The 18,875-nt window shown below is 38.7% G+C and overlaps 1 protein-coding gene across 1 annotated transcript in view; it reads left to right on the forward strand.

Annotated features, from left to right (window-relative positions):
- Window positions 1–1,082: 1,082 nt before the first annotated feature.
- The window catches only part of KCNQ1 (potassium voltage-gated channel, KQT-like subfamily, member 1), a gene marked incomplete at its 5' end in the record, with an annotated part of 24,418 nt that continues 6,625 nt past the window's right edge, over window positions 1,083–18,875 (forward strand). The window contains 8 exons of the mRNA XM_010151346.1: window positions 1,083–1,209; window positions 2,980–3,058; window positions 4,009–4,105; window positions 4,733–4,873; window positions 12,367–12,477; window positions 14,923–15,018; window positions 17,292–17,414; window positions 18,440–18,581. Of these exons, the coding sequence (XP_010149648.1) occupies window positions 1,083–1,209; window positions 2,980–3,058; window positions 4,009–4,105; window positions 4,733–4,873; window positions 12,367–12,477; window positions 14,923–15,018; window positions 17,292–17,414; window positions 18,440–18,581 (916 nt within the window). The remainder of the gene's footprint in view (window positions 1,210–2,979; window positions 3,059–4,008; window positions 4,106–4,732; window positions 4,874–12,366; window positions 12,478–14,922; window positions 15,019–17,291; window positions 17,415–18,439; window positions 18,582–18,875) is intronic.

Consider the following 18,875-nt stretch of genomic DNA (forward strand, 5'->3'; position numbering starts at 1 on the left):
TTACAATCCACAGTTACCATTCCAAATAGTAGATTTTTCTGTTGGCTCTGATAGAGAACGTGACCAGTTACTAATCGAGTTGACCAAGAAGAAGTATTGCAGCTCTCGCACACTCAGGGAAACTATGCTGAGTATGCTGTGCTCAACCCGTCTGTAGAAAAGCAAGGGGTACCTGCTCACTGACCACGTTCCAAACGCGACCTGATGTTGACTAGAATGTCAGATGTCTTTGACATCTATCGCTTTGTAGGCATTTCCGAAGTCATACCGTAGCATGGGTCTGTGGAGAAGGCATAGCTTGGTGCCGGCAAGGCTTCAAGACTAATGCTGAGTATGCTGTGCTCAACCCGTCTGTAGAAAAGCAAGGGGTACCTGCTCACTGACCACGTTCCAAACGCGACCTGATGTTGACTAGAATGTCAGATGTCTTTGACATCTATCGCTTTGTAGGCATTTCCGAAGTCATACCGTAGCATGGGTCTGTGGAGAAGGCATAGCTTGGTGCCGGCAAGGCTTCAAGACTAGGCCTCAACTTCTGAGGATGGGAAAGGTGTAGTTGAGGTCTCACTGTTCTCAGTGCACCTGGAGACCGACATATTGGTAATGGGTACTAGAAAGCTTTCTTCAATTCGTGTGAGATTAAAGAAAGACTGAAAAAGTATAAAGTAGTAGGAGGTTAACTGATATGGTAAATGGAATGTGAAACACACCTCTTCCCGACATGAAATGCGCTTGCAAAATACTCATAATCTGAATACAGACTCTGCTTGTTTTCTTTGGCTCAGTCAGGAAACCTTTTGTTTGAATTAGACCAAGTGAACTGCACAGAATGCTTTTCAGTTTTAGTAGGTGTAGACAAGCCAAACTGCATGCAATTGAAGTATTTAAACTTCCTCTTAATATTTTCTTTCTTTGCTCTTACAGGTTTCTCCATTACCTTTAGATAATTTTGTTATCTGACATAATGTTGTTGTTTGACTTTTTTCCCCCCTTCCAAATTTTACATTTTATTTCAGCGTTTCCTAATACATTCTGATAAAAAGATGAAAGAGTTAACCTAGTTCCCTGTCTGTTTCTTGTAGGAAATTGTATTAGTGGTATTCTTTGGAACAGAATATGTGGTTCGGTTATGGTCAGCAGGATGCCGCAGTAAATATGTTGGAATATGGGGAAGGCTTCGTTTTGCTAGGAAGCCTATTTCAATCATTGGTGAGTATGCACAGTTTGCAAAGTTGATGTAAACAATGAGTAAAACTTGTCCTTGAAAGTTCTGAGAAGTAGAATTTCTGCAGTAGTTGAAGCCAAGTTAGAGCAAGCACTCTTGTCATTAGTGTTAACGTAGATCTGAATTTCCTCTCAGGAATCCATGGCACTGTCATTTGAGAATAAACGTAGCTTGGTTTGTTTTTCCAGAAGAGCAGAGTGTTTTCTTTTTACAAGTGATCTGAAACTTTGCCAGAAATAAGTCTTGGCCATAGTCCTGTCTCCGGTGACCTCAGGATCCCAGACTCTGTACAATAGCTACAACTGTGGAGTGTGGTTTTTTGTTAGTTTTTTTTTTATTTTTTAAAAGATACTGAATGGCCTTCCCCCGCCCCCCCCGCCAGCAGCCATTTGAATAATTTATTATGAGTTTATTTTGCACTTTAATGAGCTACATGCTGCATGGTGGACCATGGTAGGTGCACTGTAGTTACTTTGTGTATCTATTGGATTAAAATGTGGTGTTCAGTGATGCATTTGCATCTGGGCACCTGAATTCCCTTGATATTCACTGCAATTTGGCTTCTTAACGTGAGCTCAGTGTTCCTAGAGAATACACCCATATGTTCCATATCTGTTACAAACCATGATTTTTTTTTTTAGAATGCTTTTGATGCATTTAACAATTTTACCAAAAGAAACGTAATAATAAAAAATCAATCTGTATTTTGTTAGCCCCTATTGAGAGAAATATGTAAAGACCCTTATCCTGAAGCACTTTATATTTAAATGGATTAAACAAACCAGAGTTTGGAAGAGGGTTATTGTTATAGAAGCATAGTAATTTGTGTTATGCGACAGTTTTTTCCACCTTTTAGAAGCATTATTTGTTGTTGAGTAGAAGATAGTTTAGAAAAACTGTATCTACTGTTTTGCTGGATATAAATTACAAATTTTGTATCTAGGTATTTTCTGGGATCACAAAATGGTTTAGTTTAGCTTCTCTGTGCATATATATAAAAATAACAACTGTATCTCAGGTGTGACTGCAACTATAAAACGGCTTTAACTGTTCTGTCCAAAATCCATTTCTCTTGAGACCTAGAACACTAGGGGTTCTGAAACAGCATCAGTTTATTTCAGCTTGGAAAGCAAAACAAAATTCCACTTTCCCAGATATGTGTTAAGCACTATTTTATTCTCCAAAATAAAGAGTTCCTTTCCAAAATTAACTAGGCCTGAGGCACAGAGTACACTCCTAGAGTATGAATGACTAAACTAAATTACTCATACACGAATTCCAATTTTTCTCTCCCTTTTAGACCTGGACAGATGTGGTAATAGTAAGGCAATTGTCTTGTATATGAAATAAACCCAAAAACCTCTGTCAATGAATAAAATATTGTCTTAAACAGCAGAGAAAATAAGATACACAAAAGAGTTAATATGTAGAAACTGCTGAAATTCTTCATGGGTTCTAGGTAATAAGGATTCCAGGCTGCTGAGGCTGCTTTATAGTAGCTCAGGTCCCTCTCATCATTCATCTGGAATGTGGCCATCTTGGACCCATCCCAGTAAAACCTTTCTATCATACCTCACAGTTACATTTTCTTTATATGTTACAATAGAGCTCTCGATATATAAACAAAAACCTCAACTAGGGGTGACTCTTCCAGTTGTAACAGTAACATTGGCATTGGTAATAATAACAGTCTTCCAGAAGTGTATTGCAAGATGCTGCTAACTCATTTTTTTCTTTTGACTTTTATTTTCCAGATTTAATCGTAGTTGTTGCATCCATGATAGTTCTTTGTGTGGGGTCTAAAGGCCAAGTCTTTGCAACCTCAGCTATCAGGTAATTATATGCAATAAAAGAAAACGGTGCTGAGTAAGGTGTGGGGTTTTTTTCTTTTTGTAGCTCCTGTTTCAATTTTTGCAGGAGAAAACAAGTCGCTGCTCAGAGTCATGTAACGGAGCAGATCACCAATCATGTATGGGTGTGAAACAGCGATCCCATGAAGTGTGGGGGAAATAAAATTTTGTGTGTGTTGTCTGGCTGTAATATTTGTCTGGTGGGGATAGAGGTGCACATATCCTGGCCTCCTTTCCACAGCTGGGTGGTTTCTACCCAAACCCTGGTCTGGTTTCTTGGCTCGGTTTTACAGCAACCCTTTCATGCTTCGTGTCTCTGATGTCTTCAAGCTGCTTCTTCATAAAATGCCTGTCATTAGCGGTTGTGAGTTTCTGATGAACGGAATCCACCTTATGCTCAGGAAGGTCATGCCACTTGGCTCTCTTGAATGAGAGGGTACACGGCAGTGTACTGTGCTCTGCGCGCTAGCTGCAGCGATGCTCTAGAATTGCAGTGGCTCTCCTGTAATGAACAATTTAAATATTGTTGGACTGTCTAGTTCAAATTGCCTATGAAATTCCTCAAAGGTGAGGAATTCAGACATTTAGTTAGCTGCTTCTGTATGTTGTTTCCCATCCTGGGGTGCAGGTCAAGTATGTGTTGCTGAATGATATCTATAGCATTCACTGTTGGTGTCCAAAATTCCTGAATCTTTGAATTATTCTAACTAGCCATGTGTACAAAGCTCTGTCCTTCTCTTGCACAGTCTCCCCATGCTGTCTTCATAACAAACACGATGAAAGATGGGTGAAAAGAGACAGGCTGTTAAGTCTAACGTAAAATACAATGTCTCTCTCAAAGCAGTCCTTTGGAAGAGACAGATTTCCCCTCTCTGCCTCTATTTCTTCTCTTGTATCTTTAGCCTCTTCATTCGTTTAAAAATTGTGTTCCAGGGGCATCCGTTTCCTGCAGATTTTGCGAATGCTGCATGTTGACCGTCAGGGTGGTACATGGAGGCTGCTGGGGTCAGTAGTTTTCATTCACAGACAAGTAAGTCCCAGTACCCTGAGGAATGGCATTAGTAATTGGTGCAAAAGTCCTTATGTTCGGAACAACATGTATGCAGACATGCGGCTGATATCGAGTATATTTAATGAGGGAGCAGGCAGTCATTTATTTTATCCAAGTATGGTTGTTCTGCCTTGTTCAAAGGACAAAAAGTTCCTAAAAGATTAAAAATATTCACCTCCACTTTGGGAAACTTTTGACTTGTAGTTGGACTTTAGCCATAGAAACTGAGCCTACTGAAAAGTAGTCTGAATATTCCTAATAATATGTATCTAAATTCCAAAGTTGTTTTGAATGTGGCACTGCCTGAAAAAATTACCCAACTACACTTTGGTGACCAAAATGGTAGTGAGCCACGCTGGCAAGCGAGGAGGTTGTTTTGACTCTGAAGTGTGTGTGCTGGACCGCGTCATCAGCTCTGGTGTAAATTCTTTCACCATTGAGCTCAGTGGACTTTTGTTAATTTGCACAGCCAGCAGTCGGTGTCAGTGTTTATTAATTGCGGAAATTACATTTTTCTGTTCCAATTATCTTTTAAAAACCAACAGTGGTAGGTAATTTCAGTGTCTCAATAATATCATATTCCTGTTATTTTGATTCTCTTTACAGGAGCTGATAACTACACTCTACATTGGATTTCTGGGCCTGATTTTTTCCTCTTATTTTGTGTACCTGGCTGAAAAAGATGCTGTAAATGATTCTGGAGAAACAGAGTTTGGTAGCTATGCAGATGCCCTGTGGTGGGGAGTAGTAAGTATTGCAATTTCACATATACTGGAAGTAGTTAACACCTTCAGATGTGGAGTGAAGTTCAAGCAAGCATGGAGTAAGAACAGCCCTTTGAAATGGCCTCTTATTGCTTCAATGCATGTCCTGGTTTTATAGTTCTTTGAAACTAAGGAAATACTACAGATGATCAAGTTTTATTTGGTGTTTATAGTCTTATGTGATCCAAAGTGATCAAATGATGTGTACGAGATGTAGAAACAACCGTTCTTCTTTTCTTATCCTGTCTTCCCTTCTGTTACAGTGATTACTTCTTGCTACCTTTCTCATGGTAGGGTTCAACCTTCTAAGGTGGTTAAGAGTCTTGTGAGATCAGGGCTGGTGTTTTGTGTGGTGGTGGTTTTGGGTGGGTTTTGGTGTTTTTTTTTTTTTCCCCTTCCTCTGTGTGGTTTGGGCTTTGTCCTTTTAAAAAAACCCAAACAAAAACCAACCAAACAAACCAAAAAAACAAACCCACACAAGTTATTGATGATTTGCAATTTGGCTTGGGACAGTACTTCCCTGTTTTTTCAAAATGGACTAATTCCAGAACAACGAGCATTTGAGACAAGAAATCCAGACACAGGACTTTAAAAAAAGTGATTACATTGCTCTGGAACCCACTTAGTATCCTTATGTGGCATTTGTCTGTGCTGTGTCAACACACCGTCTTGCTCAGAGGTTTCTCATCTTGCTCAGAGGTGCTGCCATGTTTGGAGTAGGTGTATCTTTAGTTTTCCTAATAAAGTTCATCTTTCTTGCTGTTGCTAGTGACAGATGTCTATTTTCATTTATTATATGTACCTACTAGTGTGGCCACTCTGTTCTGGGATTATATTTTAGTAAATGTTTTAATTTTGTTTCTGCTGGTAGTAACAATTCCCTCTTTTCCTGCATGATATGTAAATATTAGGTTGGCTGCTCTGTTCTGGGATTTCCCATCTGTAATTGTTTCCCTTTCCTTTTCCTATTGCAGTTCAAAGAAAGGTACTTTTTGAAAGTCTTTTTTCCTTATCATTAGCATTCAAGCAATGACTTGTTTTTATCTGCTTTAATTATATGTCGATTAATAAAACAGTCACCATGAAGTGCTACAGATCTCTAAAGTGCATAGGCAACACTACTGATTCCATGCTTGCCTTTTCAAACTGTGCTGCTCTTCTCAAGTCTTCTCTTTGCTGTTTTAAATCAAAAGAAATTGCTGCTTCTTTGTTAAAAATGAGACTGCTAGTAAGTCTCATGCGGAAGAATGATAGGACTGACACGTCTGTTTCACTAATAAAACATATTTTTTAAGAAATATTTATAGTATTCTGCTCTGCGTGTGCTTAGTCTTCTCTCTACAAACAGTACCACTTGCTGTTTCAGGAAGGAAAGATCTATTGATGAGCAAGTCAATTGCAGGTTTCCTGGTGCTGAAATGCATACGTAGCTTTTTTTGAATACAACAGGTTTCATTGAGGCTGCTGCTAAGATCTGCTGCAGAATTCTTTCCTCTTGCTGACGGCCATGGTTAAATACAGCCTCTCTTAGGATCAAAAATCTGCTATGTAGCACAAGGACGTGGCTTTCTGGCAAGTAGCTTTTTCAATGCTTTCATGTCCTCACGGTGTCTTCATTTTCCAGTACAGCAGTCAGATGACTTGGTAATTAACAGTGGCAGATGTAGCTGCATTTAAAAACACATGCTGTCATTGGTGTTGGCATTAAAAATTGAGTAAGTGACAGCCCAGACTGTCTCACTGAAAATGCAGTAAAACCTTCCGTAGAAGCAATGCGATTTGTCAGAGTATTGAAATACTCTCCTTTCGGGGAAGTCTTGCTCTGGTACTAGGCCTGCCAGTTACTTTGTCTTTCTAATTACAGTAAACTAAATTAACCCATAAGTTTAATTATGATAATATTCTTTCTTTGTTACAACTTCTGTTATGTTGCAGCATGCCGCTTGAAGTGCGAGGCTGCATTCAATGAACCCGTAATGTAATTTCTTGAATACTAAAAATAGAATTTAGTGTTCTTGTTCTGCTCTGAATGCAGATGCTATACTTCTGCTAACTGCTAAAAGGATTTTAGCATCTATTTCTGGTGTTTTGATGTTGTCACATTCTTCATGCCTTTTGCTAGGAAAAGGTCCTGTAAAGTTAGGGCAACTGGGAGGTCACTAAGTGTCAGGATGCTTCCTAATAAAGGTCTCAAACTCATACAAACCCCTTCTCAAAGTGTTAGGTCTGAAAAGTTTTGGTCATGTTTTAGCTAGAATTTTCAGCATCCCTTAAACACCACAAATTCTGGTTGCTGGAAACCTGTTTCAGTCTGTTTTGAACTGGACATGCAGAAGATGATAATTCTCAGCTTGTCTCATTCACCAACGTAGACAGGTCATCTGTCTGGGAATGCTTCTCTGAAAGTGCACTTCCCTTGCATAACAGAGAATACTTCTACAAGAAAAGTACTTGCTAATGTTTTCACCATGCCCCACCCCGCCCAATCCCTTCTCACTCTACAACACTGCAGGTTTTTTTTGCTATCTCAGCGTGTGAATACACTACTGAAGGTCTTTGGGTAGTGGCAATAGAGTATGTAGCACAGGATAAAGTAAACCATAGAAAAGGTCTGTGTTGCCACAACTGAGCTGCATCTGGAACTGGGTACTTTTATAGTACTGTGTTTGCTGACTGTAGACATACCCATAGGGTGCATAACTTCTAATTAGATGTTCTTCATTGTCATTGTTGTTATTTATAAATCTATTTTGGTTTTCCATTTCCATACGTAAATTGTCCTCCTGGGCTTTATTTGAATTTCCTTGAGAACTCTGTGCTCTAGCTATTTGCCGTGCCAGTTTATGGGCTTCTTGAAGACACGTCAGGTTGCTTTGTGGCATAAAGATTTGTCTGTATTATTGCTGGTTTTGAACGCAGTGCACGTTGAACAAATAATTCTGCCAGTGGCTGCATTCTCTGTCTTTCAAAAGACAAGTTTAATATTTGCAAGTAAAATACAAGTAACATGATGCATCTTTCAGCTCCCCAGCACAAGTATTCAGAAGTAGTCTGCTATACTGTCATCTCTGTCCAGACTAACACTCTTAAAAACAGAGTATAGATTCTGGACCATAAAACCAAGAATTAAAAAAACCTATCCCAACATCCACAACAAACAAACAAAAACCCCAAAACAAAACCCACAGGTAAAAGTAAGATGCTAAATGTTCTCACAAAATCTGTCAACGATGACCACCTTCAGGGAATGTATCATTTCACTGTCTCTGGACTTTTTTTGTGTGTGTGTGGTGGTTTTTTTAATCTATCTTCCCCTCCTCCCCTTCCCTTAAGCATTAAATTTGATTGTGTCTCAGACAGACTGAGGGGAGCTCCCCTTTTGGTATCTACTGAGTGATGCACGGTTTCCAAGCTTTGCATCTGAACAAACATTCTTCAGGAAAAACCATTATGTGGATTGTGGCAACAGTCCCTTTGATCATGAACACCATTTGCCATAAGCAGCTATTGAATATAGCCAGGCATGGGTGTTACACTCTGGCCATTCCTTTGAATTGGCTGTAATTGGATTGCGCAACCGCCTGCAAGTACCAGCTTTAGTTAAGTGTTTTTTCTTCTTAATTCAATATATGCTTTCTCACCAAGGACAAACGTTGATAGGTTTGCTGACTTCTAAGCGTGCATAAAACCATGTTCTGCTGTTGTGTTTGCGAGTGGATGTGCAGTTTCATTTCACATCCTAAGTTAAGTGTTTTGGTGTCCTTCAGCTGTGGCTGCATCTCAGTTATGTACTTCAACTGCATCAAGAATGGTGGTTTGAGCCTGCAGTGATAACGATACAAAAATTACTTTGAAATTTTAAGAACAAAAAGAATCCAAACATCCCTTTTAGATGTTTGTAATAGTAGTGACCGGAAGTCTTCAGCTTTGGATTACAATTTTAATTCCAATGTTTCAAAACATTTGTGCCCTGGAGAACACTGTCTCTTAACTTGTTCATCTGAAGGATGTAACTTGAATCTTCCAAGAGTGCTGCGATGCACGTAGAGGTGATTGGGAGCCGAAAGTGGAGTTTCTGTTGTGTGAATCAGTTCTTATCACTAACGTACTTATGTGCCCAAGGAAGAGAGATATGTCATTTGGAAAAGAGTTCAAACTATCGAAAGAGCACAAGGGATTTTCTGAGCTTTGTACAGATTGCATACTTCACAGTAAAATAAAAGCAGGAGAATCTAATCTGTTTGCACTTGCGCTGCATGGATTTCAGCAGCTTGGAAAGATCCTACTCTGTATTCAACTTGCATGAGTGCAGTTGCCGGAATAAGATGTCAAGCACGAGAGGGGCTCTGATGTGTTCCTTACACTTAGGCGTTCAGGAAGGCGTTCAAGCCATTTTACAATTTACTTCATTTGCAAAGAAGTCGGGGAGCCGGTGGATATTTCTGGTGTATCACTGAATGTTGTTCTTGTATTACCTGATTTAATCAAGATGGGCATTGTGAGTGGATCAGAAAACTTCTGAGTGGCATTTGGCATGCAAAACAATACCTAGGGTGATTGATTCTGAAGTTGCAGTGCTGCAAATTTAGAAACAAAGCAGTTAAAGTGTTTTCTATAAGGTGATTTTCCCTTAGTTGCTTTAATGCTTGGCTCTTTAAATCTTTTAGCTTGTGTTTGCTCCCACAGTCCTGTGAAGTCTGCCTTTTTAATGCCTCTGAATCATGCGTTTTTATACTCTGTAGCTGTTTAACTATCCAAATTTTTGCAAGGCACACAGCAAGGACTTAATCAACAGGGCATTGTTACTCACCTGGTTAGTTTGCACTCACTTTAGCCTGATAGCCTTCAATAAATTCCCTTCCCTATTCAGTGCTGACAAACATTATTTCTTCTTGCTGTGTGGATTTTTGCTCCATATTTCCTCCTTCAGACTATTGATGCATATTTAATAGGAACAAGATTAGTCTTAATACCAAAGCCTGTAGTGATGTACATCAGATCAATGTTCTGAAATAGTAAAGGCATGAATATGCTTTTGTTCCTAATTAAAACAATTAGCCTTACATGCTGCTTTTCAATTGAACTTTAATGTGTGAGCTCTTGTGTCAATTTAATTTCATTATGCCAGCATATTTACTATGCTGGAGTAGAAGTTGAGTCAGTATTTCCATTATAAGATCCTATTTTACAACTGTAAAATCAGTATTGTACTCTTTAGGGGGCTATAATCTGGTTGTAAAAATTAATTTTGGGCAGGAACTCGGCATGTAAGGTTTCAACAGAATGTATCTTGGAGGAAGAAGAAAATGTAATTTTGGAATACAATGCATTTATAGATGGATTAGTTATGAGGGCGGAGGAGAACGTTAACTTAAACACACATTTTGATTTGCAGCCCAATTTCCAGAATGTTTTTAAAAAAACCTTCCTAAACAGCACCAAAAATACTTTTCTAGTGTCACTGATGCTTCATACAGACCAATTCAGAAGGGATGAGCGGGGGGTGGTGGGAAAGGGGAGATGTACTTAGTCATATACGAATTTTTCTTCAGTTATACTTCAGTCAGCTCAAAAGCACATATTTCTTTTCCAGTTTCTAGTTAATGTATATATTTCAACTGGATGTTAAGATTGTAACACAGAGTAACACTTCGCAATGACAAGTGTTTGTAGATCTTTTCAAAAACTGAGGCATAAGCCACTGTTTTCTGTCATAATCTTTTCTGTAAGAAGGTATTGGAGGCCATCACTTTTCCCATAATTATAGTTCTTTTTTTATGCCATATTTTTTGAACAGAAAATTGTAATTAGAATGTAGGTAAGGCGAGAATGTCATCCCTTCCATTCCTCATCAGGCCCTGATTAAGGTGGTATTTCAGGAATACAGGCAAAGGTACTTGGGTACTTATCTCACCTTACTCATTCTTAAAATACTTTTGTAGGATATGAAACAGATTTGGAAACAAGCCACATTTTGAAAACTTTTATTGAAAATTAAATGCTAACACTTGAATGCTTTGATTATCAGCAACTTGCAATAAACTTTTAACATCGCCACCTCAAGCAGCTAGAGCTGTCCCTTTCCCATGTGCTTGACAGGCATGGAATGATGTTGCTTAGAAGGTGGACAGTTTGAGTATGGGTGGCTTGATTCATGTGTTTGAGGTACAGCTCAGGTTGGAACTTATACCCACATGATTTCCTTAGGATGGCTCATCTCTCAGTAGGCATGGATAATTATTAAAGTGGCTGACAACCACATTTTTCCTGAGGCACTCATCATGCTCTTTTATTTTCCCAAACCGAGGTTCTCCATCCCTTCACTCCCTTAACAAACATCTTGGCTCTCTAAATCTGCCCTTCCCTTCTCCTCTCCCTTGGAAATGCTGCCCTGGGCATTGCCTGCATTTCTGCAGTCGCTGGGCAGTCTGCATTACAGCACGCGGGAGCACTAGGAGCACTGCAGGATGAGGTGGGGATGGCCTGTCTCTGATTGCTGGGGCTGACCTCCTCTGTGTCCTGGGCTGCTGAAGCCCATCCTTTCAGGCGAAAATCTGAATAGCCAACAATTGAGGTGTTTCAGCTGCTTGAGAGCTTTATGTGGTTTCCCATGCTCTGATTTCATTAGCCTTCTTCAAAGTCACAGAGAAAAATCTCTCTAATTTCCAAATTCAGAAATGGCATGTGACATAGGTGAATTTAAATTGCTCTCAGATGCCAAATGTATCCTTCTGCTTTAAACAAATCCATCCCTTCATTGAGCTCATGCAAATAATGACTTGTTAAGCCTTGTTATGCTACATCACTGTGGTGGTAATCTGTACTTCAGTTTTTTGAAACCCAAACTCAACAGATGTTTCCTGCATGTGTGCATTAAATTATCTGTTCTTGCTCTTGGTGTACGAATTGGTGATTTGTTAGCCTATGTTTTCAGGATCTTTACTCCGTGGGAGGTTTTTTTCAGCTTCTCTTGCTATTTATACCAATATTATTCTCTAGAATACTTCATGTCTGACCCCAGTCATGGACCATGGTTGCAGTATTTATATGCTCTTTCTGTGCAACAGCCCTGTAATACTCTCAGCAAACATCTCCTGCCCATCAAGAAAATCAGCAATTCAGAACTGCTGGCAGCCTCTTCCTAAGGAAAGTGCGTGACATGGGCAGGCAATCTGTATTCCAGTAACCTCATATGCTGTAAAGTTGCCTCAGCCATGAAGACTTTAATGGTTTATGGTACAAGATCTTAAACAAGCATTTTATCGTAATTCAATTTCCTGTACCTTTTTCCATCTATTTTAGATGGGGAAGCAAACCTGGAGAGGAGAGTTACTTTCATTAATGTCACACAGACTGTCATTGGGAGAGTTAAGAATACAACTGATGTTTCTTTAACGTAGATTAAAGAGAATGAAAGAACAACCCAAACAGCCACATGGATACTTGCTGTAATGCTCTGTGTGTTTCTCTTTACAGGTGACTGTTACAACTATCGGCTATGGGGATAAAGTGCCTCAGACCTGGATAGGAAAGACCATTGCATCTTGTTTTTCAGTATTTGCGATTTCCTTTTTTGCACTACCTGCGGTAGGTTCTCTTCTGCTTTTGCTGGCAACTTGGCGTTGGCTCATGAGTTGTCAGAGGAAACTTGTTATTGATTCTTTAACCTTTTATTTAACCTGACGTTGTGAAAGCCATGTATTAAACTTTTATATTGTAATTAAAATATATGTATGTTGTAGAAGCAAAAGAGCTTCTGTAAGTAGCTAAAAAAAGTGAATATGCGGTGTCTATTGCATGCAACACTAGATATGTACTTGAGGAAGATGTTTAATTCAAAATACTTTTTCTGCCCATCTTAGAAGTGTAGAAGAAATGATTTCTCATGCTAATTACTTCTGGATTCAGTGGCTTAGTGATGTTTTGGCTTTGAAAGGCATTTACTCATAGTTTACTCTACTGATTAGGTCCAGGGTGAACTTCAGAGCATTCTTTCACATCCTTCTAGCAGAGCTGCTGTAAATGTGTCACTGGCAGAGAGACTACAATAACCAGACAGGGACTCTGATGCAACTCTGCCAAATCGTCATCTGGCCATGGCCAAAGTCCCATTTTCAAAACTGACCTAGAGTGGAACTTTTAAAGGTTTTATGACACCTTGTTTGCAGTGAAAACGGGTTCCCAAGTACTTTCTAACAAGAAAGAAGGCCCTTGAGTACCAAGGGTAAATCTAAAATCATGAAATCTGGACTGTGGATTGAAAACCCAAAATGTTCAATGCCAAGGGTAGTTAAGGGTATTTTTTTCCACAAATCTAGCAACAGTCCTGAATTGTGCTGTTAAAAAGTTTATTTTTCAGCCAGTTTTTCAGGTCAGTGACACAAACAGTTGTGTTAGCAGACGTTCGCGTAGTTGTGTCAGCGAAGTGGTGTGGAGAAGTACAGGATGGATGAGAATACTGCTTTTCTGCCAGTGCCATCACAAAAATTCTCCCCAACATGAAATAGTAACTATGAAAGCACCAGGGCTTTTTAAAAGTAGTTTCTTACTTTAAAGGTATGCAACCTTTCGCAGAGGAGTGTAATCATGTGTAGATTTTTACTTTCCAGCGTCAGCTTTTCCTTAAAGCATATTCTTCCCACCTCCATGTCTTTCACACACTAATTCCTTGTTTAGAAGAGAGATCGGGTAAATGAAGTGATCTGTAAGAAAAATGCCAAAAGCTATTTTGACTGAAGGGTTGCGGGTTTTTTTCCCTCAGACTTGAGTGCCAGCAAAGATGTTTTATAAATAATTGTGTAGCAGCCCCACCTTTACAGCAGTGCTTTTATGCTTACCTGTCAGATTTCCCTAGTCATTTGTAGAAGTGAAATAATAACAAACACCCCTTTATTACTGTGATTTTATTACTGAATGAAGTTATTCTTGTGAGTTGGCCCAAGGGGGAATTTTAAGGTTTGCAGCTCTAGCAGTAAGTAGTTGACAGGTAGTAACTATTGCGTGCTGCCTCGTTGCTGTTTTACATAAGGAGAACTGGCCGAGATCACAGTCATAGGTAATTGTGGCTAAACACAACCGGTGTGGGTTCTGGATCTAGCAATGATCCTTCATTTCCCAAATAAGTGATGTTTGAGCATCATTAACTCTTTGATCTTTACTAAATGAACATAATAGGAACAGCCTTTCCTGTTCCTTTCAAAACACTTGATGATTAATACAGTTCTTGGAGATTGAGCCAAGATCACTGGCTGCTCCGACACGTTGACTACTGTAGGTAGAAAATGAGTTCTGCTTTTCTCGAGTAGGTGTATTCAAGTAAGCTGGCTTACAGAAGATCCCATCTTCATCTGTTACTAAAGCCGCTGTTAAATATGTCTATAGCTATGCAAACGACTACATAAATGTCTCACTCTATACTTTGGACTTCATAGTTACACAGCGCTCGGGGGCTATTTCAGGTTGTACATTATCCAGTGCCATTAGTCCATGTCTGTGAGAGAGGATTAGATGGCCTTGTATTGAATTCACTGAACTGCTGATCAGTTTGTAATATTCCTTTTCCTCTTCTTTCTCCTTCCCTCACAGCAGGGGTTAACATAGGGAAACAGAAATTACCATACTCCCAATTAAAAGGTCTTTCTTGTGACCTGAGTCATTACATGCCAAAGCTCTACGTCTCATAAAAATGAAGTTAGGCACATCAGATTAATATTTCTCCCTATTTTTTTGTTCCTCTGCACAAGCATTTACAAGGCTTTAAAATGGTATGAAATATCATTTCTGCTCACTCTTTAGCGTTTGAGTCCAGCTGACTTAAACAGGCTTTGGGTCAGGGCATGAGAGCATTCATAGTTTGTTTCAACAACTCATACTGAGTCTAAAAACTTAACAATATGAAGTCATTTCCTCTAAATAATTAGTTGTGTTTTATGATGCTGAATAGAAGTTTATTAATACAACATAATTTGGCAAGCTTATGTGTGGGTTTTCTTCGCCCTTAAAAAGAGATTGGAGTTTTCTTTCTTCCCACAGGGAATTCTTGGTTCAGGCTTTGCCTTAAAGGTGCAACAGAAACAAAGGCAGAAGCATTTCAACCGTCAAATTCCGGCTGCAGCCTCTCTCATACAGGTACTGAGTTCCTGCATTTTGCATACTATAATTTCTTTCCATTTATAGGTTGGTTTTTTTCAGAACTGTTGGCACTATTTCCATGCCTGATTCCCATTAAAATCATATAGGAGTTACAGATGTAAGTTTTTTAAAAGATTTTGGAAATCCCACCTTTAATATAAACTAATGAGCAGAAAAGTTCTGCAGAAAGGTTAATTCAGCAAATTCAGTGCGAACTGTTTAATTCAGCTGGTCAAAATCAAAACTGAAGGATATCCTGTAGTTATTGTTCAGTTTAACTGAGGGAAGCGTTATCAAATACTGTGCTTGCAGTAGTGAAAAATGGAGAGGAGACTTCATGTAAAATTGTACTTCTAAAAAACACACTGTTGCTTGTGAAGCCAAGTGTCAGACATGCTTCTTTCTCTTGAGGCCAAGTAAATTCTTAAAAATCTCAAATTTCAGAGAATTAAGTCAGAATGCTAAATAGGAAAATCTTTTCTGAACTTTTCAGCTTTAGGATAGGAGGAGCTGAGAACCACTGAGATTCTGCAAAAATTAGTCTTTTTGTGTAGGATAACATACAGGCAGAAAAATTTTGATCCCCTTTGTTAAAAACACGGTTGCAGTTCAGTGTCAGTAAGGTCAGTGAGATTTTATCCTTTACTTCACTGGAGCCAGCATTTCACCGTGGAGTAGTATAAATATTGTTTAATTCTACATTTTTCCAGTTTTTCCTCCCTCACTCAGTATCTGCATGTAGCTTTAGAAGCACAGGGATCCAATTTAACAGAAATGCAGACGTACACCTAAGCCATATCATTTTTGCGTTCTCATATGACTTATTTCTCTAGCTTCATGAGTGAACATGGATTTCCAGGTTAAGCTTTTTATGGAAACAGTAGCTAACTGTAAAGTTTATGCTTGAAACTAAACAGTCCCAGAGTTAATGTGAAAAATGTTTAAATTTAGGGCTCTGGTTATAGCCAGAGATTAGCCAAAAATCTTGAGACTCAATGTGTTTTGTTTGGATTGCATGGTCAGAAAAAAGGTATGGTTTTGCAAAGGATGGATTTTTACTGTTTCCACTGATTCTTTTGGGAAATCAACCCCAAATTATTGGGAAGCCTGAGATTGCATGTCCAGAATGTTGTACTTGGCTTCACCTGAAATGTTAAGGAGGACTTGGAGGATGGACAAGGAGTAGCTGACTACCTGTTCTTAATAGTGGTAATTATGATTTACTAATAGCTGTGGGCTTCTAAATGCCCAAGTTAATAAATAATCTACAAATAACTTGCCAAAAGGTTTTTCTTAAACCAAGAAGCTTATGAAATAAGTACAAGACAACAGCTGAAATGGGTGATATTTTTTTCCTGTATTCCTTATTGTTTTATTCTAGAGGCCTGTTGTTTCTTCCAGTATCCTATTAGCCATGGTGGGAAGTATATGGCGATGGTCTGATCCTTTACTTTCCAACTGCTGTCTGTTTTCCTCTGTCAGTCTGCTCCACTTGCTTTCTTTCAGCTAGTATTTTCTGCCCTTTCCCACTTCAGATTTTGTGTATGTATATGTGTGTCCTTTTTCATGTAGCGCAGGAGGATCTGCTTTTAATTTGGAGACTAATTAGTAATCATCTCTGATGTATCATACATTTAAGAGAGCATGCCGTAGTGTTTTGTCTCTGGTCTTATTTCCTAGCCCTGCTTTTCTTCCTTTTTGTCTTAGAACATAGTACTTTAATCACTGGTGGTTGGCAGGAGGGAAGAATTGGGTTTGGGTTTTGGTTCCTGGTTAATCATTGGTGCTGTTCCCTCATCCTCTCACTCTTATTTTTTCATATGAATATATCCCTACTGACCACATCACAATCGCTCTTTTTTTTTTTTCCTGGTAGTACTCTTTGAGGCAGGAAGAATGATTTTTGTTTTGTGAGTTGGAGCCTGAAACACAGGATACAATAGGCAAACTGCTTGGAGTCAGAGAGGGAAACTGGGAAATTTAACCCCCAGTCTTTTTGAGTCCAGTCAAGAATTCTCTCTTATTATTTATTTGTTGCTAATGCAAACAAATGTTGCGCTTGAAAAGACTGATCTCCCTTTCTGGTTTGCCCAGTTCAAACCATGTGGTTTCTGTTTATTAAATAAGGACTCTAAACCATGCTGAGTTTGTTTCCAGCGGGGAAGTTTAAGAATACTATTAAATAAAGAATGATTAAAATGCTGCTTTAGTACAGGTGGGTAAAAATCTGATCTCATGAACTGTCCTGTTGCTTAAAACATTTGTTCTAGACTGCATGGAGATGCTATGCAGCGGAAAACCCAGACTCTTCTACATGGAAAATATACATTCGAAAACCTGCCAGAAACTATCATTTGCTGTCACCCAGTCCAAAACCGAAGAAATCTGTGATGGTACCAGTAATAACATTTCCTACTGCAGTAATTTAACATTTTAAAATGAAATTGAATGTGTTTACACTTTAAAGGCTATTTGTTGTGTTTGTTTTACAATTATTACTTGGTTTCAAAGTTTTATTTTCATTTCAGTTTTGAGATTTTCAATGTAAAAAACGTTTTAAACTATAACTTAATCTGCTTCAGTTCCCAAGCTTTGTTTTTTTTAATGGATCTATGGGTTTGGAAAAGAGCAGTAACAACCTAACTCAGACACATCATTCAGTAACTTACTGTTGTTGTTTGGAAAACTGTAAGCAAAGGAAAAAAAAAAATTACTAATTCCCAAACAGTCACTTGTAATTGTTTTTGTTTTGTGTTGTTTATGGGTTTTGTTTGTTTGGTTTTTTAAATAACAAACAAAACTGCTGCTTCTCACAGCTACTGATTTTTGTGGCTTTCTAAGCTTTTATGTTGAAGACATATTGTGTCTACATACAGTAGTATTTTCATATCAACTGATTCCATAAGTTAAGAATTTTTTTGTTAAAAACAGCGGCAACAAAAATTTCTTTGTCAAGTTCATTAGATTATATAATACTTCATCCTCTCTACTGTAAGAGTCTTGTGCAGTAGTCTCAAGCTGGAAGGAGAGAATGTTTTGCAAAAATCCTCCCTGGTATCTCAGGCTCATCTAAGTTCAGTAGCAGTATATCCATTAGCTTTTTGCTGAAGGTATAAATATTGCATCTGTAAAATGAGAAAGATATTCAGGGGTAGTTTGATTTCTATAAACTCTTGCAGAGTTAGCAGATTTTTTTACAGCAGGCAGGGGATTTGCTGATGACAATGTGCAGAATTATAGTGATTAGCCAGTTTTGGTAGGATGGAGGGCAGTCTTACTGAGAAACTCATAGAGTTAGCATCATGAAAATGTAATTGGTCAGGCACTCTTTTGACTGGTTATAGCTCACTGAAGACATGACTGAAGAGATAACTAAATGTGGCTTCGTTTGAGTAATTTAATGTCTCTGTATTTTTAGGTTAAAAAGAAGAAATTTAAGTTAGACAAGGACAATGGGCCTTCTTCTCCAGATAGGATGTTAACTGTTCCACACATCACTTATGACCACATGACAGATGACAGGAAACCTGATTTCAGTTTTGAAGCGTATGAAAATTCTGGTAAGAAATTCCATTATAAAAGGCTGGTAACTGTAATGGCTTCCATTAGTGATTTACACATGGGTCCTCTTCAATACCCATAGTAGACAGCATGAGTTCAGAACAAGCTCTTGTCATTCTCAAGCAGTAATGCTTTGCTTTTTGGTTGCTGGCTTATCTGGATGAGATTCAACCATTCCTTTAATGAGCATGCTGCACTGCAGACCAACTAAGGTTATTTGTCATTTCTGCCTGACAGAAGAGCTGCTGTCTCTGAGGCTGGGGCATATATTCCCTAAATATGCACACGCTGTC

The sequence above is a fragment of the Eurypyga helias genome, unplaced genomic scaffold (genome assembly GCF_000690775.1).
Source record: "Eurypyga helias isolate BGI_N326 unplaced genomic scaffold, ASM69077v1 scaffold6945, whole genome shotgun sequence".
NCBI lineage: Eukaryota > Metazoa > Chordata > Aves > Eurypygiformes > Eurypygidae > Eurypyga > Eurypyga helias.